Raw genomic sequence first — 27,508 nt, 5'->3', positions numbered from 1 at the left:
AAAAGATCAATATCAGAAACTGAGAGCTTTGCTCATAAATTTTGAGCAGGTGCCAAGGGAAAGAGGGAAACTGGAGTGTGACATAGTGAAAGCGGTCCCTCCTGCCCCTGTCTCCACAGAGGAAAGCACTGTAGTGCAATTGGCCTATTTGCAGTATGTGAGACAAGGAAGAACATGGCCACCAGAGATTGATGGTGAAATTGTGACTCAGGGACACCGAAGTAGTTCAGGCTGCAGTCAAGACCAGGGAAGCAGCTAAGGAGAAATGCCATGATAGATACATGGAGAAAATAGTAGCCGTTAAAGCCAAGGAAAAGATACACGAGTCTGATGGTAGATCAAACAAGGTTGTTAAGAATAATGGAGCAGTGAAAGGGGCTTTCCCATGCACTGAGAATACATCTCCACAACACAAGGGCGTTGGAGAAAGTTTGCCCAGTTTATAAACAGACTCACTGTATGGAAGAATTGCTGCGGGTCCCGGCAGACCCATCACAGGGGCATACTCCCAATCCAGTCCCCCTCCCCTCTCCTCTCCTTCCCTTCCCCAGAGCCAAACACCTCCTCTCCCTGCTGTAACCCAGCCCCTTTTCTCCCCCAACCTTATGTCCCAGTCCCAACACAACCCCCACCTTTTCCATTATTTTCAATGGGAAAATTGACCCCGCATAACACATTTTTACTTAACACAATCATTTTCTGAAACACATCTATAGTGTTAAATCAGATAAGGAATTACTGTATTCTGATCCCTAGAACAGGCGGTTGTAGAGTTTATTTGTCAGAGTCTGCTCATAACTCAGACCTCAAAGGAGTTTATTGAGGCTCAACAGGCTGACCCTCTGGACAAGCAGAGGGATGCGGCTCAGAAAAATACTCTAGTGGGGGAAGGAAAGGATAGGTGTTTTCTGTATAAAAGGTTGTTATACAGGGGACACTCATAGGGGAAAAGAGGCACCCTGGTGAGATTTGCAAGCAGGTGTTTGTGCACAATAAGTACAGGACTGACTTGCTGCAGAGGTAGCTCATGATTTTCTCTTTGCTGGACTTTAGGAGTGGAGAGAACCGGCGAGAGATTTAAACAGAATTTCTATTGTCTTCACATGTTTCAGACATTAAAAGCTTACTGCAAGAGTTGTGTTTTATATCAAAAGCATAAGAGGTCAACGGGACACTGTAAGGCATCTTTGTGGCTGTTGCCCATTTTTAAAGAGTTTGCCAGATTATATGTGCATATTGTGGAATCCCTACTCTAGACCTTCCAGAAATAGAAAGCAATATGTACTGTTTGTGGTGGAGTCTGCCACCAGATATGTTAAAGCTAGAGTTCTAGCTAATATAGAATCTAAAAGCATAACTTCTGCCTTAATTACCAACTTTAGCAAAGTAGGTTTTCCCAGAGAAATCTTGTCAGATCATAGTGCAAATTTCATGTCTGTAGTTTTCAAAAAGTTATGGAAATTATGTGGCACGAGGAATGGAAACTCCCAGAAACTAACACTCAAATAGAAGGATTCAATGAGAGACTGAAGTCTGTGCTGAGGATGTGTGTTACCGGGCAAGAGAATGAATGGCATGTGTTGCTCTCTTATTTATTACTAGAAGATTTACCTGGTGTTGCTTGGGTCCTTAACTCAAATAATTTTTCTTTTTCTTCATTTAAATCATTGCTGTGGGGTGGGTTTGGGGATGAGGGATTCAGTGTACAGGCTGCCCCGGCCAGAAAGAACAACCCCAACTCTCTTTCACTGCAGCAGCTTGGAGCCAGATGGAAAGCGCCTGTCCATGGCCGCTGCTGCAGGAACAGCTTGGGGAAGAGTGCATGTCCCCCAGCTGTGGGACAGACAGACAAACACACAAAAACAGACAAACTCTTTCAAATATATAGTAGACAGCTGTTCCTTTCTCCACCCCTGCCTCAGGCTATCCCAGTGGGGTTATAGCTTTTCCAGTTCTTCTCTCTGGCCCCTTGCTGCCCCTCTGTGGTCATTATACAGTATAACTGTCCCTGCTAGCAGAGCCCTCCCTTTCTGTTTTATGAAAAATAATCACATTCCATGCATATCCCATTGTTTTGGCACAACCAAACACATATAAGAGGAAGCTGCATATCAAATTTGATGGCCCTAGCTCTTACCGTTTAGGAGGAGTTCTTGAACAAACACAGAGAGAGAGAGAGACAGACAGACAAACTCTCTCAGATATATAGTCCATAGGCATACACAAGTATACCCTGAAGAGTCCATGGATTTGCCCCTTTTGATTTCCCTTACATGACAAGAAGTGAGGGGAAGTCCCAAGATTTAATTTGAGGCTCTTAGGGGAAGGTAATACAGAAGAGTGAGAACAGCTTTTAGGAAAGTAAGGCCACTTGTTCTAAATATAATTTAAAGGGGGTGATGGATTTGAGTGCATCTGAACTTTGAACAGTCAGGAGTCTCAGAGAGCTTGGCATGACAGGATCACTGGAGACAGCGATTTTTTTTTTTTAGTACAGGTGGCTTTGTGCTAGTATTGATTCCTTTGAGGAAAAACAAGCTGCAAGATTGTTTGGAAAGACCTTTTGAGGTGATAGAATGAATGAGGTCACTTATGGTGAAACGAAACCTCATGAGAGGAGAGCTGTGTAAACATGTATGTCCACAGAGTGAGGGCTTGCCACACAGGAGAGATGGTCTGGGTATGATTTGTTCTGCTGATGAGGGAACATTTATTGCCCTTTTAATTGATTCAGTCAGGAAAGTAAGAAGATCATGGAGATTTCAAAGTGTTTGGACTCAACCCAAAGCAGGAGATGGTCCTCTTGGAATATCACAGGCAAGTATTTTCCAATCTGCCTGATTTAAATAATCAAATAATGCATTCCATTACAGCTGCAGGGCCATGCCCCTTAGTGGAACATACAATGCTGAAGGAGAAATGCAAAGACAATTCAGAAGGAGGTGGAAAACATGCTAGACATCCCTAGAGGTGTTTAAGTCTCGGCTTGACAAAGCCCTGGCTGGGTTGATTTAGTTGGGATTGGTCCTGCCTAGAGCAGGGGGCTGGACTTGATGACCTTCTGAGGTCTCTTCCAGTTCTATGGTTCTATGATTCTATAGACACGGAAGTGATTATCAAATCAAAAAGCTCCTTGGTTTCTTCCATCATGATGGAATTATGGACATTTGGTATGGATTTTAGAAGGGCAAATGTCATCACCCCACTGGATCCTTACTCATCACTTCAGACAGAGGAACTACTGGATCTACTAGAGGGATGCAAAGTTCAAAGTACTGCAGATTTGACCTGAGGTTATTGGCAAATTCCCTTATATGAGGGGTGTGTGTGGTGAGGAGTTTCACATTGGTGAAATCTAAATTGAGAATTCACACGCAATTGGGTGTTTGTGCTCTGCTTCTTAACAATATGCCCTGAGGTTGGTACACATGCTCTTGAGTCACTGGAGGCAGCATTACACTATCTTTCAAAACCTCAACCTATTTTAACACCTGAGACTTTTTGTCCCATTTGCTAGAGATCTGGAATGCACTCACACATAGTAGAGAAGTAGTTAGCCTTCATATTTTTACAAAAATTGTCTGGTGGACTTTTATAATGATCTTGCTGATAAATTTGAATGCAGTTCCTTTGTAGTATCAGCCTTAATAGTTTCCACAATGTCCTGGAACACTGTCATACCTTGTGAGTAAGTCGAGTGAACGCCAGATGTTATTATTACAAGGTAAAAGCACTAACTAGTATTTCTGTGCAACTGAGAGAAATCTATGTAAGGTTGTGATATCTTTGTAAATTCAGAGCTATAGCCAGTGTCCAAAGTGTATGTAGGGGAATGTCTCTCAGACCCTCTCCCACCAATTATTTTTGAAGCTCAAGAAGGGTCTTCACCTAGCTTCTTCCAGAATTACTTTTTATAGAGCTTCTTGGACTCCTATTGCTGCCTCACACAACCTCCCAGGTCCACTCCATTTCCCCATGGGTGAGCACTGTCCACACATTGGCCTGTCCATCAGTAGTGCCTAAGTCCATGGAGGAGTGGAGCAAAGCCCAAAGCTGAGAACTGCAGTAGTCAGGGGAGTGGCAGATGTAACAGCTTGGGAGAAGGCAGGGGGAGGCAGTACAGGCTAGAAGCTGAAGAGGAGCCAGGAAAAAACACAGGGGTCCCTTCTGGCCACCTGGCACCTTATAGGCACAGACTCAGAGCTGAGCAAGCAGGGAACGATGGATCTGGGCTGGGACTGACAGGGACAGTGGGATAGAGGCAGCAGCTTTGACATGGGGCCCAAGGACTCAGAGCCCCTTTACCCTCTGCATCCACACTGTCCCTGCACTCCCAGCCCCATTGGGACCCTCTCCTGTGTGGTTTGGGTATCAATGATATCTGCAAAACACTAAGCAGGACCCACCCTGATACTCCATTCAGCACTAAACAGTACAGTTGGGGCACATAAAAGGGACACTGCATACACCTTTCAGGGAACTAAATGAGGCCCTGAATGGTCCATTTGGGGCCTAAACAGAACACTTAATATAACATATCGGGCATTAAACACAGCCCAGAGTATATCTCTGAGGCTCTGAATAGCCCTTTCAACACACTGCACTCCCCAAAATACCATTTGTGACACTAAACAGAGAAGGATAGGGGCCAAACACAGAAGCAGAGTGAAAGAGTGATGGGAAAAGGACAGAAGCAGGTTATTCATGGGCCCTTAACAGGCCTGGGCCCTGCTCCCCTGGAATTGCTGAACCCCTCCTTTGAACAGTCCCTCTTCCCTTAACCTTAGATTTACCCGTTCACATCAGCATTGTTTTCTTCTTGTCTGGCTGATACCCTAAGAAATGGCTGTGCTCTCTTCAGCAATGTGGGTCCCACGCTTGTAAGAAATCACTGTAGATGGCACCTTCTAGCTTTGCCTCATTTTGATAGTGATATTGCTAGTGTTGGATTAAACCTACATAATTAAATAGGGATTTTAATTCTTTAAACTACCGTTCACCCTGCCATAGGGCTTGAGGGCTGGACTCTAGAACAATTATAAGTGTAATATAATAGAGTAATGAAACACTGCCCCCAAGACCTAAAAATACCTGAAGGGAATCTCCTCAAGAAAGGGTTTGAAAGGAAAGAATGAGTAGTCCTGTGGTATCTTAGAGCAAGGGTGGGGAACCTAAGGCTCAGGGACCAGATGCAGCCCTTGAGGCGTAGGCCATTCCTAGTAGTGGGAAGCCCACGCTGGTACTCCAGGCCTCCTCCCCCACATCTTCCTGTGAGGGTGGATCACACAGAATCTACTAGCTCAATCCCCTCCAGGCTCTAGTGTGCAAGGGAAATGAGGAGTTTTTCTCCTTTTCAGTCAGGGGCCGCATCAGTGAGGGTTTGGGTGGGTTTTTTTCTTCTCACTTGTGTGTGGCCCCCAACTGATTTTTCTGTGAGTCACCAGTCCCGACCAAAAAAGGTTCCCCACCCTTGCCTTAGAGACTAACAAAAAATCTACATATATATAGTATCGTGAACTTTCGTGGGCAAAACCCACTTGTTCAAGTGAGACTCAAGTTTCATCGCATCTGAAGAAGTGGGATTTGCTCATGAAAGCTCAGGATACTCTAGCTATATACATAAATAGAGAGAGAGATAAAATTTGTTAGTCTCTAAGGGTATGTCTACATTATAGCGTGAATTCGAGTTAACTTAATTCGAAATAGTTAATTCGAATTAATCTAATTCAAATTAATGCATCTACACACAAAATGTATTTCGAAATAGCGTTTTGCTATTTCAAAATAGCGCATCCACACTGATTGGACTCTGAATCAGAGTTAAGGCTGGCTAGAACCAGTGCCGGCAGGGCACCAGGTCAGGACTTAATGTGTGGGGTTGTTGCCTGAGGCTATCTGAGGTCTGTGCTTATGGGGACTCTACCTCCACCCCGGACAGACAGTTCTCAGGTTTCCCTGCTTGCTTGTCTACTTTGATGAGGAACAGCAAAGCATTTGTGTCTCTCTGTGCTCTGCTTGCCCTCACTCGGGACACCACAGCACTCTGCCACAGGGAGCCAGAGCTGACCCTGGGCACTCTGGTGCGTCTTGTGGACACGTTGCCATCAGCCTGGTTGCACTTGCTGCAGACTGCCATCTGGGAGGTCCATTGAGAGGCTGTCAGTATTCAGGGGGCCCTGCGGGAGAGCTTCCACCCCGAGGAGCACTAACAGTCTCCCTGGTCTGTCCCACTGGGGGCTTGTGCCCCATTCCTCCCTCACATCCTTCCATTTACCCCTCCTTAGCCCCCACTTCCTGATGTCAAATAAAATAACCCTTTTTAAAAAAAATAAAAACTCTTTATTTAACAAAATGGCGGGGGGGGGGGAGGATGAACCTCTGGGGAGACTGGGGAAAGGAGGCAGGAGACAGGAGAGAGGGTGGGAGAGGGGAGCTGGAAGGGGGAAGCAAGGGAAGGAAGGGGAGGGGAAGCTCAGCGCTTAAGGGTGGGGGTCTCGTTGGGCCACGTGTCTCCCAACACGGCAGGTGTGGGGGCCTTGGCGTCCCTGGGGGGATGGGGAGGAGGGTGTGGAGGTTGAGGTGGGGGGTGTGGAGATTGAGGAGGAGGAAGGGGGGGGAGGGGGAGAAGAAGTGGGATGAGGAACGGTAGCTGGGGGGGGCAGCAGGCGCTGGAGCGGCACGAAGCAGCACGCTCTGCACCATGGTCTGCAGGTGGGTACAGATGGCACGACCCTGGGCAAGCAGCTCCCTCCGGAACTCCCGTTCTTCCTGTGCCCGCTGCTCCATGATGTGGGTCAGGGCTCGCAGGGTCCCCAGATGTTGCTGTCAGTACCCCTGCCATGTTGTGGTCATCCTGTGGGGTGGTGCGCCCTGCACGCGCAGCTGGTGCGGCTATGGAGAAGGAAGAGATGTGGTCCGTTCTCCCTGGGGACACAGTGGGTGAAGCCCAGCCCCCCTTTGCGAGGTGAGGATGATCGTGCCCTGCACCATCAGAGCCGATGTGTTTGCACAGAGGCCATGGTCAGGGCCCTCTGGTACCGGCTCGCTGCCCCTTAGGGGGGCATAGACTGCACCGCCCCCCAGGATGTGGTCCAGGGCGTCAAAATAGGGGCAGGTGTCTGCCCCTGCTGTGGAGCTGCCACAAGTGGCCCTGGTGTACCCCTGCCACAGTTCTTTAATTTTCAGGCGTACCTGCTCCTGGATGTGCCTGTGGCCTTTCTGGGCCATGGTGGCAGCTATGCAGCCATAGACGGCCACGTTCCTGCATCTAGTGCGGAGATCACGGACGTTGGGGGCCTGCCCCCAAACCTTAATGAGGTCCATGATCTGCTCACTAGTCCAGGAGGGAGCGCGGTATCTACGACCCCTGGCTGGCTCCTGGGTGCTGGGGGACTGGGCGAGGGACGACTGGCTGGCACTGGCTGCCCGGCTCTTGGTGGGGCTGCTGGGTCAGGGGCAGAGTGCTGGCAGTCCTGGCCAGAGTTTACCCCTTTAAGGGCTCCGGGGCTGGGGGAGAGGAGAGGAGTTTTCCTGTTTTGGCCTGGAGTGGCTACCAGGGGAAACTGGGAAGGGCTGGAGGCCCCTTATTTTGAATTAAGTATCTACACAGCACTTATTTCGAATGAGCTATTTCGAATTTGGCATTACTCCTCGTAGAATGAGGTTTACCAAATTCGAAATAAGCGCCCCACTAGTTCAAATTTAATTTGAAATAGCGGTTTGCATGTATAGACGCTATTAAAGTTGATTCGAAATAACGGCTGTTATTTTGAATTAACTTTGCAGTGTAGACATACCCTAAAGTGCCACAGGACTTCATTTTTAAAGTTACAGACTAGCACGGCTACTCCTCTGAGACTTTGAAAGGAAAGGCAATGAAAAAAGGTGCAAGGGTTTCTTTCAGTGGTTCTCCCTTAGGGTGGGGGAATTTTGCTCCTTCCTTCCATGTGCCATAGCTTGACATACCTGTCTCATGCTGGAGCACAGCACATAAAGTGAAACCAACTCAGCTACAAAACCACACACACATGCTAAAGGGAGGGGTGCGGGGTGCTGTGGGAAAGAAGAGGTAAAACGGGTTAGACTTGCTCCAGTCCCGCCCCCAGACTTCACTGCAGCCTCCCTTCCAATGATTATGACACAGATGCCTCAGCAAAGTCTGAGATGTGTTGAGCTGTCCACTCTCTTCCGCTCTGCTCAGCCACTGCTGGCTGGGAAAGGCCATTTGGACCTGCACTGCCCATTTACATGGGCATCTGTGGACAGAGGCTGGGGAGAAATAGCAGGAGATCAGCAGCTGAGTGAAAGTAGCCGTAGAACTGCAAAGGAAACATCTCCTGGAAGAAAGTTGCCGATGGAAAAAAACTCCAGGTAACACAACTGAAACAAGTGTCCGAGGAAGGGTGCAGTGTCTCAATAAGTAGCTCCTCTTCCTCTCTTCTCAGTGTGTTGAAATGCAGCAGCTGCCTGCTTCCTGTGACGAGCAACTTCTGTGGAGGCTGTCTTTGTAAAGAGCCATGCTGTTAGGCACTGCCCTGCTAAGGATGGCAGCATTTTAATGGGGTCTGACAGCCGCCTGCCCTGGCATCTAGAGATTCCACTAGGGGTTAAGGACAAGAGAGTGAGTGACAGCTGTTTTTTCTTATCCTAATCTGTGGTGGGGCTGTATGCTTAGGGTTTAAATTGTGTGTCTGTGTGTCACGAGGGAAGGGAGAAGGAGGGACGGAGAGTACTAGAAGCAGAGAAAGAGTTTCCTGTTCACCCCCTGATGGGAAGAAAAATTACTCCCAAACTCCCTGTTTCTTGGCTGTTGCAATGAGAGATCAGCCCACTGTTTCAATCTACTTAACTGCTCTGTGTGCCCGTGTGTGTGTCCACATCAGTTTGGCTCTGTGTGTGTGTATATGTTTGTGTGTGTGTTGTTTATGCGCATACATATATATTTCCTAGTCAGACTTTAACCATTAGACAATGCTATCTCACTTTCATATTATGAGGCAATACTATCTAATGTTTAGAGGAGGACAGGCAGGCTTCATTCTGTTCTTGGCTTTGCTTCTGATTTACGGTATAAATGTGGGCAACTTAAACTGCCTGTGCCCTACCTTTCTTAATATAAAACAGCAATACTAATACTGTTGACAATTTATGTGAGATTAGTCGGATGAAACACTCCACGGAAGAGTAAAATAGTATTATAATGGTCTGTAAAAATACTTTTTGGCTCTTTCTGAATGAAGAATATTTTATAAGTGTCTGTACCAACAACACTGTGACTACCATTCTTTTTTAATGTGTTTTATTTATGAGTCAAATGTTTCTGTCATGATAAGAGCCAGATAAACTGGGTCATAGTGAAGTCAGTGTTCTGTCCCTTTCTTTGCTGATTTAGTTTAGGATTGGGTAACTGTTTTTCTCTGTGCACCTCTTGCTAATGGAAGAGACACTACCTTTGACTACAGGCTATTTATTGTGTTCAGTACAGTGACTGACCAGCAGAGTACCCAATGAAGCCAACAGCAATACTGATGTTAATGCTTGCAAAAAGGTATTTGTCTAGCGTCCTTAACGTTTTGACACCAGAGTTGCACTCCTGTATCACTGCTATGGAACTGTCATAAAGTTGGCTTTCCTTCTGGTTGCCTCAGTGAACACAAGTAGATAGGAATTTTGAGTTTTTGTGGCTGTCAGGAGCAGACTTGAGATGACACTATTTGCCATCAAAATATGGGATGTTTCTCACTACAACATCAATAGATCAGATTTTAGCTATTCAAAATGAAGTTCAAATAATTGTTCAGTCAGCCAATGATCTGACCCTCTGTAGTACGTCTACACTGCAGGTTTATTTTGAAATAAGATATTCCAGAATAGTTATTCCAAAATAGCTTATTTCGAAATAGCACATCTACACTCCAGGGAAGCCTCAAAATTAGTCTGAGGCAGGCTTCCCTAATGTGGATGCTCTATCTCGATTTAGAGCCCCAGGAGGCACTGGGGGGGAATAACTTAGAATGGCCCTGGTGAGATGCTATTTCAAAAAAGCAGCAGTGGAGCATCTATACGTGTCTTATTTCAAATTAGCTATTTTGGAATAGGCGTTATTCCTCATAGAATGAGTTTTACAGATTTTGGAATAAGCCATCCGTTATTTCAAAATAACAGAATGGCTGTGTAGATGTTCGCATTGTTATTTCGAACTAATGTTACTTATCTCGAAATAATGGCGCAGTGTAGATGAACCCTAAGTGTTCTTGTCAGTATTTTTAATCTTCAATGTGTCTTTCATCTCATTGTATACTTTTTGCTCAGTTTAACTGTTTTTTGTGGTTAACCATGTTACCATCTCTATATCAGTAGACTGAGAGTTGCTTTCACCATATCAATGGAAATTATTCTGTTCTACAAGACAGGTAAAGACAGCTATGTAAAGGCTTCAGGAAATATCCAAACCCCTCAGCTAATGGGAGGTTTGGGTTATTGGGAACTTGCCCTGTGGCCCTCACTAGTCTAATTCCAATTTTTGAACTGCAGGCAATTTAAAAGGTGTAAATTAAATGTCCGCCTACTGAAAACAGCTTAGACTCAAAGCTAATATCTAAACAAATAAAATCACAACCTTACATCAATATTTCAAGAGCAGAGTGCCATACAAAGCAGGCCTGTCTGAATGAGTTTACAGTCTGCGTAATGATGTATGCAAATTGCGGGTAACTGAATAGGGGGAGATGTTTGTTGATGCTAGTACTGACAATAATAGTTATTTACTAAGCTTTCTTCTCTGGATGTCTGGGTTCACTGGCGACTTTAATCACAAATGAAAGAAGTATATTTGTCTTGGGCAGAAGCCCCTCCTTTTGTGACTCTGTGGTGGAGAATCATACAAAGTAGCAGGACTTAATGCGTCAAGGAGCATTAACTATTTGCGGGCTTTTCTTGTGGCTTGTTTTCAGTTTGCAAGGTGAGTGTGCAGCTTGCTGCAGCTTTTCTCTGGTTCTTCTTCCTCCCACACTGGTCCCACTGACATTTGTGCTTACATTTCACTGAGAGGAAGATTGGTGGCTACACAGAGGGGTGAAGAATAAGCTTCTGAGCCATCTTTCCCCGCCATGTGATCCTGGCATAACTTTTGCCCCAGCAATGCACAGTGGTTGGGGGCTTCTGACATATTGTTTTCATTGTAAGAACAGCCTAATTAAACCTGAATAACAAACGTAATCAGGGACATCCCATTCCATTAAATTTATAAGCTAAACTTTGGGCCCTGTTTTCAGGAACAATCCATCTAATAATGCAGAGGTGGGGAACCTTTTTTGAGTCAGGGACTGCTGATCCATAGAAAAATCAGTCGGGGGCCACACACAACTGAGAAGAAAAAAATAACAAACAATCCCTCACTTACGTGATCCCTAACTGAGAAGGAAAAAGATACTCACCACATTCCCCTTGCACACTTCAGGTGAGGGGGGCCCAGGCTAATAGATTCTGTGTGCTCTAGCCCCACAGTGTGGCGGTGGGGGGCTTGGAGCACCAGTAGGGTCTCTCCAATGCTGGAGTGGGGCCCTGAAGCTTGGAGGCCAGATCCAGGCAAGCCATGGGCCTCATTTGGCCCTTGCCTGAGGTCTCCATCCCTGCCCTAGAAACCCTTTTTTCATCATGTTAGTGGAGAAGGACCTCACCAGGATTGGGAAGTGGGTGTGGCAAAATAAGCTGCAGGATGAATGAATGTGGAATTATTCTTGAAGGGCACCAACTTGTAAAAAGGGTGGATAAGTCACTAGGATCCACTAGGGCAAGGGTGGGCAATAATTTTTTCCTGGGGCTGCTTTGGAAATTTTTGAAGTGGCACCGGGCCTCACTGGAAGGGGTGGAACATCAAGCGAAGGGCTGAAGCCAAGATACTTCTGGGTTCCCCACCCCCAGACAATGATTGGTCTGGGGATGAGGGAGTGCCTTTGCCTGCCTCCCCCACATTCCTCTTAGGTGCCCATGCCTCTGGTGTGGGAGGAGACTTCCTGCGCTCCCCTGCCCCTAGGCCAAACAGGGCCTGGGGGCAGGGGAGCATGTGAAGCCTTTTCCCCTCGCTCCCTCCCACCCTGCGAGCAACGTGCAGCACTTCAAAGCACCACATGCTTCTGGCAAGGCGGGAGGAGGCTTCACGCGCTCCTCAGCCCCCAAGCCAATTAGGGTCTTCTCCACACTGCCCCCGCCCTGCCAGCAGCATGCGGTGCTTCAAAGCGCCGTGTGCACCTGACAGCATGGGAGGAGGCTTCGTGCACTCCCCTGCCCCAGTCCCTAATTGGCCTGGGAGCAGGGGAGCAGTAGGGCCTCCGTGGGCTGGATCTGGCCCATGGAGGCCCTTTTGCCCACCCCTGCACTAGGGAGTGGCTAATGGTTTCATCCAACAACAGGCCCAGCGCCACATTGCTTGACTTAACCAACTATGAGTGAATGAGTCTCACTCTCAGGTAGCAACTGGAAGGTCCCTCAGCACATCTAGGTCCAGTGTGAGGAAAATCTGGTTGAGAGTCAGCTAGAGACAACGAGGCTATCTCCAGACACAGATCTGTCCTCTTGGAAAAAGCTATTCCCAAATAAATCTCATTTATTATATCCAAAAAGAAGACAGAAAACTCATCACACTTACTGTTTGACTATTTCCAGGCAACAATAGCCAATCCTGGCCACACTGTAAATTACCCAGAACAATCCCTCTGGGTGACATTTTTCAGAGGCTACTAACAGATGAGAAAATCTTCTTCACTTCCATAAAGCCATGGGCCAGCTTTTTATAAGCTTTCTTCTCCTGGTCATACTGAGTCCAGTTACTCTCTTTCCATCCCCTTACCTCATTGTTTCTCCATCCAGTTCTGTTACTCTGTTCCCCACCATGAAGCCATTGTCCATCACTTTTCTGATTCATTTACACCTTTTTTTCCGGTTTTTACACCTGGCTGCCACTGTCGTCTTTGAGATTCATCCCCAGACCAATTCTCTCACTTTACTACTGCTTCCTCTGATCTTTGCACTGAGGTCTCTTTGGCTACCTCTACATTGCGGTGCTACTTCCGGTATCCCAAAACATCTCAGAATCATTGTTCCATGTCTTTTGAGCGTATCTGTTATTTCAAAATAGTTCACGAGAGTTAAGGGACATTTTGGAATAGTGCTTTATTTTGAAATTTGGCACTGTGACAGCAGCCAATGACGAAATAAACTATTTTGAAATTACCTCAAATTGCATAGCTTATTTTGAGGTAAAGGGTGCAGTGGAGACGCCACCAGTACCTCTCTTTCACCATCACCCAACTGCCCTTGGGCCCTCCACCCCATGTTCCTGCTCCCTCAGATCAATATCTATTACTTACTTGTCACTTTCACTACTATCTGTCCTGTATTCTGCTACATAGACCTGGTTGTCACTCCACTTTTTCCACTATCTGGAGTTACGTCAGCTCTGTATCCCACCATAAAATCTGTCCTATGAAGCTTAATTTCTCTTTATACAGTGTTGGGCACTTCTGGATAAAATCCCATGTCTTCTCAGTATTTCTCCACTGGAAAATCATTCTCTCTCCCTTCAGTTTTGCCCTCTTCCTGGTCAGGCACCTTCACTTCTCACTCTAACTGAATCCTGCACCTGCAATCCCAGATACTTATTCATGACTTTTGAGTCCTTCATAAGATCATTCTCCTTTTCCCCCAGGATATTGTGAAATTAAAAGAAAAGACGATTGGGAAGATCTAACACAATCTCTTCTCCTCTTCCACCTCACCTACCTATTTTGTTCAGATCCAGTCACAGGGTTCCTGCTAAAATAGGATTCTGTTTCTATTTTTTTCCCATATCACTTGCCATCACTTTGAGTCTCTCCGCTGGTTGCCAATTATCAACCACATAAAATACAAATTCTGCAGAATTTTTTTTTTCATTTTTAAGTTTCTTCAGAAATTAGTGCCTCTGTATTTGTCTGCCATGGAACTGTATCACACTGGTCAGAGCCTGCTTCTCCACAAATTATGGTAACTTTGATCACTCATTTGTCTACTTCTCCCACAAGAAACTTTGTATGTTTTTATGCAATACCATATTGACCAGAGCACCCTTCTCACACAAATCCATAAGATACCCATCCGTCACATCCTTTCTTTCAGGCCCATTACAACCTGGATACCCTCAACTGCAGGCCTATATAACATTCATTCTGCTTATAGTTTCCTTTATCGTCCGTGCCTTGATTCTACAGACCGTTTGGAATACCCAGTTGTTATCTCTTGTCATCCTTAGGTTGTAATGTCTAGATCTGGGGTGTCCAACGCACTAGCCACATGTGTCAGTTTGGCTGGTTGAGTGTGGCTAGTTTGCTTGAACAAAATGGCTATTTGGCCAGTTGAGTATGGCTAGTTTGCTACAGCTGTAGCCACTATAGTGCTTCAGAATTAGTTGGACACCATAGTCTAGATGATGTTTGAACAAGACCATACAATTGGATTCTGGTCTTGATATGGACCTTTGGATGCTTTCGTTTAACTAGTAATAAATATATGACAATCTGTTGTTCACAACGCAGTCATCAGTATTGATAATCTAATGCCAGCCCCACGTGTTTCATTTGTATGTGCAGGTGACCTGTGACAATGTTCTGGAGACATTATTGAGAGCTGAGGACAAACTCTCAAATGGCTGTCCATTCAGTACTGTCCCTTGGAGATAACTAAAAGTGACTCATGTTCATCAATCTCCATGGGCAGACAATCTCCATGGGCATACAATAAAACAGGTGCTCTGAGATGTATCCTGACTTCAAAGATGAAGAGGCAAAGGTCAGGCCATCACAAAAATATAGTCTTCACCTAGATTTTCCCAATCCAAATACAAGGGGAGAAGTGAGTCCACTTATCTACTTTGAGACAGAAATCAGCAAGTTTACACCAGCTACAACTCTAGCCCAAATTCTCCACTGGTATAATGCCATGGAAATCAACGGAGTTACAGCAGCTGAGTATTTGGCCCACTATCTGAGATCCTCATGGGCTTATCACTAAGAATCTTTCTTCAATTCACGTCATTTAAAAAGAAGTAAATTATTTGTCCTCCCATGCTTATTTGACAGCACATGGACAAGTGTGTTTCAGCTTCGTCACTCTAGTAACTAGTCAGCTAAATTAATGTTTTCAGTTGTAATTATAAGGTTTTTTCCAGGCGTGAATAATTTTTTGTCTTCTGCTTGTCTCTAGTGTCATTTTTAAAGGAAAACCATGACCTAAGTCTTTCATGATATTTAAGCACTCAAACAAGACAGTGTTGATAAACAAGTTCAGAGACGGAGGCCTGGAAATTAAGTGAAGACTTATGTATAGTAGTCAAGATTTTTTTTTAAAGAAACATCTTGATCATTAGCACTTCTTCAGGGAAAGATGTGAAAATTCATGCACTGCTGAACTCTGATACTAGGGAGAACCTCTATTGATCTTCTTCCAGAACAAAGCTTTAACCATCTTTAATGAACGTGGGCATCAAGGAAAGCTGAGCTGCTAGAAATGTATTACAGACTTTTGTATCAGAGAAGAAAATGCAAGCTCTATTGTAGATAAGGTTAAAAGATACTGTGTGGTAGGAGCTGGGTATTTTAGAAATTGGTATTAAGATAAGTAGCCTTTCACTGCCAGGTCATTCCTTTGAATGTGGTTCAGATTGGTAGTGAATTAATATTGTTACCATCTGATAGATGTTGTCCCTTGGCCAGTTTTGAGTGCCTCGCTGGGTTGTCTCCGTTAGGAGGGGAAATTGATAAAGAGTCAAATCTTTCTTGGGTGCAACTCCACTTAGTCACAAAAATGTACAGAAAAGTCCCGTTTCCCTAAACAAATAGGAGCACACTGGAGGTAGTTTCTTTTTATCAAAATCCAAAGCGGCATTCGAGCCAGTCTTGTGACCCAAAAGAAGCTCTTTCTTGTGACTTCCACCCAATGCTACAGTCACCTGTGCTTCTTCTGGTCACTTCCTGTTTCTGACACTCACCAATCAATGCTCCTGTTCCTACCCCTACATTTGCAATCAGTTTCAGGGAAACTTTTCTCATTCTCCCTGATTTCATCAAAAGACATGCAATGTAGCACAACATTGCTTAGTGGCACCTGCAATACAAATTAAGATCTAGACTGGGTGATTCAGTGTTTCATAATTACTTACAATTAGCAGCCCCAGTCCATTTCTTAGTGGCCAGGAGCCAACATCACAAAGAAAGCCACCACAATGTCATAGTACCTCTGCTATCAGGCTCTTCAGAGACAGGGTCCAGGTTTTCAGAATGGTTAGCTCCCATCAAGCCACTGAGCTTAAGTCACCAGCATTTCAAAATTGCATGGCAACTGAACAACATGTATTGTTCTCAGTCAGTATAGTAGCTGCAGGGAATGGAGCATATTTAAACATCTGTCTGGTTCAGCTTGGTACCTAAATGGGCACTGAGCTTTTGTGAACATCTGGATATTTGGCTTTAATGGTCAACCAGACTCCGTTTTCAGTCCTAAAGGTGGTCTTTCCAGGCTCAGGGATGAATCATATTAGGGAGGAGAACATGTTAATCCTGCTGTTGCACATGTTGTATTTGTTCTTTTGACAAACCCAGGCAGTTCATCTCCTGGGCTGGCACCTTTTTTAGGACAAAATTCACTTCTGTTTTTTTTTTTTAAAACACAGCTACGCTCAAATATGTGAGGTCTTAATCACTCTAACTTCAGTAGTTCTAATAACATGTAAAAGATAATTTGGCAAAACTCTGCAAAGAGTTAATTTAAATGGTTGTCTTGACCTGTATGACTAAAAGGTGGAGTAATATTTACCTGTCAGTTTTATTAGTAACTTTATATGCCAACTTGCTTGATAAGCATGTCTGACAATCACGGAGAAGGAAGTAACTTTTATTTTTGCAAAATTATGAATGCCAATAATCCTGCACTAAGTGGAGGGAGCTAGACCAAAAGACATAAGGTATTTTCTACTTAGTGATATCTATGATTTGATACCAGATTGCAATCCTGACCCCAGTGAAGTCAATAGGAATTTTGCTCTTGCCCTTGATTTCAGTGGAGGGAGCAGACTCTCCTTCACCCACTCAAAGGAAAGAGCATGGCAGAAATGCACTGTTGGAATGTACTGATGTTGAGCTTGATTCTACTGTTGCTTATGCTAATGCAAATAAGGAGCAACTGCAGCGAAGGCAATGGAACTAGACACCTATAAAACTAATGTTAAAGGAGAATCAGGCTACTTTATGGGATTGCATTAAACAAAGGGAATCCAGCAGAGCAATATCCATTTATTATCCTCATATTTCAGACTTCTTCCTACCAGTGCTTTTGTAAGAAACAACTTACAATTTAGTTTAACTCATTTTCCACTGTCTTTCGGTTTTGCAAACACTGAAATCATTGAGTGAGAGCGCCCACGCTGTGGTTAGGCTGAAATTAACATTATGCTTTTCCTTCACATCAGTGACTTGTTCAGTCTTTCCAGCCATGTGAAATAAATATTCAATCACCATTAAGGATTGGGCATGCATTTTATTTCATTGCTAAAAGATTTACCTGGCATGGCTTGGGTCCTTAACTCAATTAATTTTTTGTTTTTTGGAAAATAAAGTGAAAAAAAAATGCTTCATTTAAATAATTGCTCTGGGGTGGGGTTGGGCATGAGGAGTTCACTGTGCAAGCAGGCTTGGGGAGAGAGGATTACCCCAACCCTCTCTCACCACAGCAGATTGGGGCCAGGTGGGAAACGCCTCTCAATAGCTGCTGCAGCTCTAGCAGGCACAGCTGGGCGTGGGGTGCATCTCTCCCAATTGGGGCAGGTCCAGGTTCATCTGCACTCCCCAGACAGAGTGAGGAATGCAGCAAACTGTGCGCTTTCCCCTCACTCCCTGATGAAGGAGAACAGCCAACAACATTACCGTATGAATTAGGTGGGGGGAGCTTCATCCCCACCCTCCCTAAGGGGAGCTTGGGGCGATGGGAAGTTCTTCAGGGGGTCATGCCCGCAGCCAGCTCCTTTTGCATGTCTGCTGATTCTGTGTCTTTTTTGTTTGGTTTTATGAGAAGAAATCTCATTCAAGGCACATCCCCATTTTCCTGGCATAACCAAACCCTGACCTTGCTTTAAGTTATGATAAAAGAAAGCTGAATACTGAATTTGGTGGTGCTAGCTATTATCATTTAGGTGGAGTTCTTAGACAGACAAACTCTCTCAAATATATGGTAGATATAGGCCCACATTATTCCATCAAGCCAGCACACTGAATAAAAGTTGGTCTGGAGCTGCACTGCTACAGTGGATCTTCCCCCAGTGTAGCACATTTCAGAAGGGTCAGCATGTATTCCTCTTGGCAGCTAGTCATGATAGAAAATCTGTCTAATCCAGGGTGAGAATGGATAAGCTCTATGCATGGACTGACTGGATTATAAGCCAATACACTTTAACACTTACACAGGCCATAGCAGATGTGCCTCTTCCCTAGAGCAGGTAAATAACCCCCCTTCTCCTTTTCCCACTCCTCACTTCCCAGAGCAGGAAAGTGCATTCAATTCTGGGCCCCGGAAGTCCTGGTGAGATGTACTGGGTCTTGTCCAGTTCTCCTCATTCACAGGTGCAGGTCAGCCTGCTATGGCACCTCTGGAGCATAAAGGAGAAAATTGGGGGGGGGGGGGGAGGAGATTGCAGACCCCTGTCCAGAACTAGTTTCCTTGATATTTAACTAGTTATCTGGTGGAGAAGCAATTTAGAAATTATATTTCCACTTGCAAAGAGGGAGGAATTAAAAGCCCATTCAGAATCCATAGCGTTTTACTGCTAGTTCCTTGTGATACCAGGATATGTTTCTGCAGCTCTGAACAGGAACCAGAAGCACACATATCCTGGTAATCAAATACAGGTAAGTGGATCTGATGTATGCATTTCCCATGCCTTGTTTGGAAAAGCAAAGCCACATAGAATAAACAGTGTTGAGGTATTTTTTTATACCTCATATTCCTGGGAGAAGACGACAGTAAAAATACATGGAGTATCATATAACAGAAAAACAACTGTGACAAACTGAGGGCATATCTACCCTCGGGCTGCCAATTCTGGTTGGATATATTCCAGGAGGTTTTATCACATGATATAATATTTAATTTAAAGGATTAATCTTTAATTGTTCGAGACTGACCAACCTCGGAGGGTTGGCAGCAATAATCTACACTGCATCTGGGAGCATTCTTCCCGGATTAAGCAGACACACACATGCTAACTCTACTTGAGCTACTCCCTAAAAGTAGCAGCAGAACTGCTGGGTAATAAGAGTGGCGGCTCACACTAGCCCCCTGAGTACAAACCCACCTCGTACATGGGTACAGACTCAGGCCCAGTACCTGTGCTACAGCTTGTGCTATCCCCAGCAATGCTGCCGTTTTTAGCATAGCATCTTGAACAACGCTAGCATTGTCTGTCTGCCTGTGTTCGGTAGTGCCCTACCAGATGCACTGTAGACATATCCTCAGGGCATTTATGCACTGCAGTGTAAGCACAGGGTTAAAACTCAGGCTCAAGCCTAACCCCTCTTCTGTCTAGATGTGAGTCGCTCTAACCCAGGGCTTGGACCCAGGGTCCGAGCCTGAATCAAGCTGGGGAGCTTAAGGTCTCAAGCCCTATTGCTTTGCAGCATAGACAGCCCCTCCAGACTCGTGCTCTGGAAGTCTGCCGTAAGTATCCCTAGCCCCATAGGCTGATTTTCTTTGGCCTCTGGACAATCAAATTTGGTGGACAGTCAAGATATGTGGCACCCTGCACCATAAACAAAGGACTAGAGCTGTCACATTTGGAAAGGGCCCTAGAAAGTCTGGCATATGGTGGGGAAGGGTTCCGACCTGGGTCCATAGATGCTGGAGCCCCAGATTGAGACACAGGGTTCAACAATTCCTAACCTGGGGTTATACATGGGGGTAGACACTCAAGCCCTCGTTTAACACATCCAGGGCCTGACACCTCAAATTCTACTTATCTTATTTTACAGTGCAGTGTAGACATACAGCAGCCTAATCCTCATGTACTCCTCCCTCATATAATCCGTTCCATTTACTCCAGCGGGGGTGATTTGTATGAGAGAGATCACTTCCAAGACCAATAGTGAGGAGAATCAGACTCTTAGTTGTAGGAACTCTGAATGTGGAAAGCAGAAGTGTGAAATATTTTTTGAATGAACGGTACCTACAGCTAAAGGACCAAATGACTTTAGAAATGCTTGCAACAGATCACAAATTCACAATTAATGTCCATGGATCAGCTCCACAGGCATAGTAAACTGGCATAGCTCCACTGGTGTCAATGGCAGACATAGTTCATTGATTTTTTTTTTATTAAAAAGGGATTTTTGACCAAAATCAAAATTTTATATCCATGAAAATGTTCCTTAAGATTGAATTTTTTCCAGTTTTTTAATGAAAAAATAGAAACCAAAATAATTTTCATTTAAAAAAATTGAAACGTTTTCTGTTTTTAATTATCAAACACAAAAAATGTATCGGTTCCCGGTTTTCATTAAAAACATCAAAAAAAATCTGTGGAAACCTTGGAAAAAAGCAAGTTTTCAAAATTTTCCTTGAAAAAGAGCGATGCCAATTTTCATAATCTGAAAATCACCCAGGGCATCAAATCATTCTGAAATCAGTATGGAAATAATTGAAAACAATTAAAATGACTTCTACTTTATCTAAACCTTAGCCAGCTGTTTAAATTAGAGATAATCTATTACTGAAGCTAAGTTTCAGTATCATACTGTACTGATCAATATGATTCAATTTATTCCAGTCAGAGGATAAACTGCATGTTGTATCTTTCATTAAAGTGACACCAGAGTCTGAAGATTCACATTTGCCTTTGTAGTCTGGCACAGTGAAGTATAAAGACATTCTGAAATCAAACACAGTCAGCTGGATGTTGGCTTCCCTTTCCTTGGAAGTCTGCTCTGCTGCTGCCTTGATTTTCTGGCCCTATTTTCATGGCATTCTTTGCGACCCAGGGTTTTATGGCTTGGAAAAAACATTTGCTATTTGGAAAAGCTGACAAGAAAAAGTGACAATGAAAGGACTGACTCTGAACCTGATAATGTCACCACTGCTAACGCAGCAGCATTTCTAAAACTAAATGTAGTTGCGAGCAGTGGCTGACTGTCATTTATCCTGATGACTCTTTGAGGGTATATTTGAAATGGGTTGGGTAGGTCTTGGTTGTGCACCTTGTGGGCATACAGTCACCAACCATAAACTCCTGGCACAGCTAGCTTGCTTGCTAGCACTCATGGGCTGTGTCTACACTGGCATGAATTTCCGGAACTGCTTAAAACGGAATACTATTCCGTTTTCAGTTTTTCCGGAAAAGGAGTGTCTACATTGGCAGGCTGCTTTTCCGGAAAAGCCCTTTTTCCGGAAAAGCATCTGTGGCCAATGTAGACGCACTTTTCCGGAAAAGAGCCCCGATCGCCATTTTTGCGATCAGGGCTTTTTTCCAGAAAAGACTACTGGGCTGTCTACTCTGGCCCTTTTCCGGAACAGTGTTCTGGAATAAGAACTTATGCCCAAGCGGGAGCAGAATAGTTTTTCCGGAATAGCGGCTGATTTTGTACAGTAGAGCGTCGTTGCTTTTCCAGAAATTCAAGGGCCAGTGTAGACAGCTCGCAGCTTATTCCGGAAAAGCAACTGATTTTCCGGAATAAGTGGCCCAGTGTAGACACAGCTTTAATGTTTGGCTTTTGCATTGAAAGAGTCATGAAGACTGAACTACCCTTTCATCCTCTACAAACCACTTGTTTGGGAGCCGTCCTGAAGCATGCGTTGCCACAGCATCTGTGCTACAGCGCCCTGACTGTCTTGGGTGCATCTACTTGAGTTTCAGCCACACCCTGTGATTTCAATACAGCTTGCACCTCTGAAAACCAGCACTCTCTGGTCCGATGCTCCTGGACCAGAGAGCCCAGGAGCCTAATGGCAGGAGGGCCAGCCAAGGCCAGGGTTAGCCCAGCCAGGGACAGTGTGGGGCTGGGGCACCTCCAGTAGCCCACGGCAAGTGGGGCTAGGGCCGGAACCCTGCGGCAGGAGCCTGAGGCAACCCAGGTGGCCAGGGAGTCAACAACACCTGAGTGAGCAGCTCAGCCAGGCTAGCAGTGTGGGGGAGGGGAGGCTGGATGCTGGGTGTTTACTAGGGTGATAGCCTGCCAGTGACTGGGGGATGGGATTAGGGGCCAAAGGCAGGGGACCTCCTCTAGTCTGGCAAATTCTCTCATTTGGGACCAGTCAGGTCCCAAGGGTGCCAGACCAGAGAGGTCCAACCTGTACACACATACCCTCCAGGGTTAAGGCATATTGGTGGGCTGAGTCAGAGGAGCTAGGAATGATGCTGTCCATGCCATACATATCTTGTGCATATACTGAAATTATTGGTCTCCTAGTCTGCCTGTCTGGCTTGCCTTACCTACATTTAAAACAATCAGTTTAAATCTGTATTATATGCTACTACTTTGAGCTACAGGAGCATGCATTTTCTGTACCCCGCCATTGCTCTCACTTGGTTGAGTTGATAGATGATTTCTGAATCCTTTCTCAAAACATTGAATAACTTTTAAAATCAACCCAGCTTCTTTCTTCCCCCCCTCCTTCCACAATATGAATCCTATAAAACCTCTAACATTAGGGGACAAAATCATTGCCTCTTATAGCTGTGGGAGCTGAACTTTGCCCAACCTAGGGGTGCATTGACAACTTTCAAGGAACCCAGCAGGGAGATTTCCTATCCAGGCAGGCATTGTCCCATGTGGGCAGGTAATATTTAAGGAACCAAAATACCATGGTGGGATTATTCCTGCAAACTAAATTAAGGCTAATTGAGTAGAGCAATGTGGGGGTCACAGTGCTTAGGCCTGCAATCTCTGCAGGCCACAGATCTGTGTTAAGGATGAAGATGGCTATAATTTTCTCCATGTTGTGAATAGTGGGAGTGGTCCTCAATCAAGCTGCCAATGACGCCTTTTGTTGGGAAAAATGTGGGTGTATCCCAGCAGTGAAAGTAACTTAAAATGTGGTCACCAATCTTTTTTAAACTTTTTCAATTGAAGTGCAACGTAAGATCTACCTCAAACCTAAATGCCCTTGCCCCCTTATTTCCCGTCTCTTCTTTGAGGCCCTGCCCCTGCTCCACCCCTTCTCCCAGGCCTCACCCTGCTCACTCCTTCCCCTTCCTCACCCATCCTCACTCTTTCCCCAGACTGCGGTAGGGGATTGGGGTGCAGGCTGTAATCTTGGAAGAGGCTCCAGGCTTAACCCAGGGCAGGGGATGGGATCAAGGAGGAGGTTCAGGGTGCAAGCTGTGAGAAGGAGTTTGGGTGCAGGGGGACTCACGTGAAGGGCAGGAGATTGGGTGCAGGAGGTGGTTCAGGGCTGGGACAGGGGTTCTAGAAGCAGGCTCTAGTTGGGCACCGTTTAACTGAGATGGCATCCAGGTGGTGGAGCAGTGTGGCCCTGTACCTGAAAGCAGCTGGCATGTACAGCAATGGCACCATGTGCTGCCCCTCATCTACTGAGCCCACAGCTTCTACTGGCCATGGTTCCCAGTTATTGATTAATGGGAGCTGCAGGAGTGGTGTCTGCAGGCAAGGGAAGCATGTGGAGACCCCCTGCTCTGCCTTTCTCAGGAGCTGCAGGGACATGCCAGCCACCTCCAGGAGCAGCAGGTATAATGACTCCAGCCATGCCAGGTTAGGCATTTTAGAACTCACTACTCAAAGAAGTAAATTTAAGCATAAGAGAGAAATGAAAATGATGACATGCACAGACCAGTCACCAACCAAAACTAACCCACTTTGCAAGCAGTAAAAGGAGTAACAACAACCACCCCCCACATATGTGCTGGGTCAGGATATGAGAGGAAAGGACACACACACACACACACACACACACACACACACAGATTTGCATTGCCAAGCTCCCTCCATCCCCTTCTCTCTGTGTGAGTGGGGGGAGGAAGGACACCCTAACATCACTGCCCTCCCTTCTCCCTTCCACACCCTGGCAGAAAGCAGGAGGCTCCCGAGGGGCAGCTCCAAGGTAGAGAGCAGGAGCAGCATGACAGTGCGACAGTTGAAGTGCCAGCGCTTGATAGCTTCCCGGCCAATGCAGTCAGGAGCACCAAGGCTCCTGATCTCCTGGTAAATCCTGATCTACTGGTTGGTGACCACTGTCTTACAGGTACTGTCCTATTGCAACCCAGGTCTCTGCCAGCCCTTTAAACAGGTCCCTGCTGGCTTTTGCAGCAGCTCAGCCAGCTCTTGCCGGAGCTGCACACCAGGGCACACCCTCTTACTCAACCTATTGCATCCTGAACTGGGACTTAACCTTCTTGTCCTAGTTGACGTTTGAATGCTTAGGTTTGGGAATAGCATGGATTTCTGGGGTCTGTGTTATGCACCAGCTCAGACTAAATGACCGTACTGACTCCTTGTGGCTTTAAACACCACGGATATCAGCTCTGGGCACTCAGCACTTCTGAAAACTAGTCCCTAAATGTCTCAGAATTCAGCAGCTTGGGAGAAACCTCAGTCGGTGTATTTCCATGGCATTCAATGGATCTGAGCCAGCTGATGATATTTACACCAGTTGGTGCTGTATGCATTTATGTGTAGCTCAGTGTTTGTCACAGGGTTGGAGCGGGAAGTCAGGTCTGTGCTGTACTATTCAAGTCAGGGAGGGAGACAACCTGAATTTGTAAGCAGGCAATTAGTTTTCTTAACCGGATGGATGCTTGGAGGAACCCATTTTTATTTTTTAGAAGTGACCTTGGACTAATTAAATTATCCATCCAATAAGGTGCAGCAAACAATCATTTTTCATCTCGGCGATTATCAGTGTTTGCAAGGTATCAACAGACTGTAGGAATTCAGATGAAGCACACCAGATGCGAAGGCAGCTTTATATATCAAGGGATTTATTGCAGCCTCTAATTTCATTTTCTGCTGGCTTGGGGAAGCCACGTGGCTTTTGCTTGCTACATCGCAAGTATACATGATAGTTATGGAAGGTGCAGCTCTAGTGATGCATATCATTTTGTTTTATGGTGCAGTCATGTTTTGAAAGTAAAGTGGAGTGTATGCAAATCATCAGTTTTCCCCCGCCCAGAGGTGAAAGTGGGCCTGTATGGTGTACCAGTAAGAAGTGGCTATCACCTTTGGCGGGGGGAGGAGGGACTCAAAAGGGGCATGTGCCCCTGGGCTTGATGATTTGAAAGGGCCCAGAGGGATCCTGGCTTCTGCCACTAACCATAGCAGTGTCTAGAGCTCACCTGCTGTCCGAGTCCCATATGGCACATGCCATGCAGCATGGAAGGGCTGGCTGGCTGGCAGAGGGTGGCCCCCAGGTCCCACCCCTTTCTAGGGCCAGAACTGGTCCCCCATACCGGAAAGGTTTTTTAAGTTACTTGCTTACGCCAAAAGGTAAATATCATTATCAAGTAATGAATGGCATCTCTCTATTGCACACGTGTTCTATCTGTTCCCCTATTTCTATTGCTTCACGTGCCATTGGCAAGTAGGCTTCAGCATTTTCCTTTTTGAGTGAGATTAAAGAACATTGTAAAAACCACAGGAACTGAAGCCTTTTGCTGTGGTGTTCGGCTAGGACTATTTCTGCGGCTATGGCTCTTCGAGAAATCATTACTGTTCATAATGAAAGATGGCTTAATTAGATCTGTATCCTAGGGGCTTCATTGGGATCTCATTTAGACCAATTTTACTTAGGTGTAGCTTTAGTTACTTTTGTGGAGCTACAGCCAATCTCCATCAACCTTACCGAGAGCAGAATTTGAACCCAGTGGACCTACTTTTGATCTCTCTTACACAGGCATAAATTCAGAATAGCTCCATTAAAGCCAATGGAGTTTCAGCAGTGTAAAATCAGTGTGAGGCACCAATTGGGCTCAGATTCTATACAGGCCATACTATTACATTTTTTTCATTTTGTGGCTATTGCAGCACCCTTCATTCTCACCTCTCCAAATCCTAGGTCTTCAGACAACATTCCTCCAACAACTCTACTTGTTCATGTCAGAACCCACTTATAAAAATCCTCTATGAACTTCTACAATGAAAACTCACTCCCTCTGCTCATTTATATCTGTCCCTTTGTGTAATCTTGCCTCTTGGTATTATTATTATTATTATTTTTCATTTGTAATACCATAATGCCAAGCATAGTAACAAAACGCCAGTACTAGTGTAGTACCAGTATTACCGTAGCATCCGATCTTGGACCAGGACCCCTTCATGCTAGGCACTGCACATACATAGAATAAAAAGACCTCTGTCTTACTGCTGCAAGACCTCTGTCTTCTGCAGCTTTTACCTTTCTGTGTTGTATTGCTGTGTCATCTGCTTTATAAAGAGAGAACGCACAGACACAAGGAAGTCCAAAGAACCATCTTTACTAATAGACATGACTCAGGCCACATCTTCACTACCAGAAAGATTGACCCTGCAGTGGTCAATCTTCTGCAGTTCAAATTAGCAGGTCTAGTAAAGACCCACAAAATTGAACACTGAGGGCAGCCCCATTGACACTGGTATTCCTTGATTCGTGAGGAGTAAGGGAAATTGATGGGAGCATTTCCTATTATCAACTTCCCGCTGTGGAGATGGTGCCAAAGGTCGAATTAAGGTACATTGACTCCAACTACTCAATTAACAAGGCAGGAGTTGTGTATCTTAATTTGACCTTCCAGGTAAGTATGGACAAGGCCTTAGTAACTTACACATGGTACTGCTTTGGCAGAATTCTGGTTATAGTAGCACCTTAGAGTTTTGAAAACCATGGGATTGAAGATTTGTAACTGAACAAAGTGTTATAGTTGTTCTTTCAAAAGTTTACAACTGAAAATTGATTTAGTACACTTTTGAAACTTTACTATGCAGTGAAAATGCTCCTTTTAACTATCTTAATCAAAATGAAACAAGTACAGAAACAGTTTTCTTACCTTGTCATCAGATCTTTTTTTTTAATTTCCCCTTTACATTTTTAGTTGATTACATTAATACAGTACTATTCTGTATTTGCTTTTTGTTTTTGTTTCTGCTGCTGCCTGATTGTGTACATATGATTCCAAACAAAGTGTGTAGTTGTCTGGTCAATTTGTAACGCTGATGTTTGTAACTCTGAAGTTCTAGTGTACTTCTGAAACATAGAAGACAGTTAGCAGTAGTACTGCGAAAGGGATAATAACGATTGAAAGGAACACTACCTCATTTTTACAAGCTATCTGCATTCTCAGGAATTGATCTCTGTATTTGTAAGGCTCCCAATGCTTTGGTACATGATTAGGACTCAAAGCGCCGTTATGATAGTTTCCCAATTGCAGTGTGATCATCTTCAGAACTAGTGAATTCTGCTCTCAGGAAATGCTTGGTGGAAGAGGACATCCATGCGGAGAGAGAACACA

The 27,508-nt window shown here is 45.0% G+C and overlaps 1 protein-coding gene across 3 annotated transcripts in view; it reads left to right on the top strand.

The window, feature by feature from the left end:
- CRACR2A (calcium release activated channel regulator 2A) overlaps positions 1–27,508 on the top strand; it is a 124,454-nt gene that overhangs the window by 18,999 nt on the left and 77,947 nt on the right. The window contains exons 1-2 of one of the 3 annotated variants that reach the window (XM_075900586.2): positions 8,092–8,370; positions 8,445–8,620. The exons of 1 other annotated variant lie outside the window; for it this stretch is intronic. In XM_075900586.2, coding sequence (XP_075756701.2) covers positions 8,558–8,620 — 63 coding nt within the window. In that variant the 5' untranslated portion in view covers positions 8,092–8,370; positions 8,445–8,557. Of the gene's footprint in view, positions 1–8,091; positions 8,371–8,444; positions 8,621–27,508 lie in introns of those variants that run through there. One more of the 3 variants, XM_075900595.2, reaches the window with a different exon arrangement.

Source organism: Pelodiscus sinensis, chromosome 1 (assembly GCF_052426305.1).
Source record: "Pelodiscus sinensis isolate ZL-2025 chromosome 1, ASM5242630v1, whole genome shotgun sequence".
NCBI lineage: Eukaryota > Metazoa > Chordata > Testudines > Trionychidae > Pelodiscus > Pelodiscus sinensis.
The sequence above is the reverse complement of the archived record's forward strand: the minus strand, read 5'-3'. Positions and strand labels throughout refer to the sequence as shown.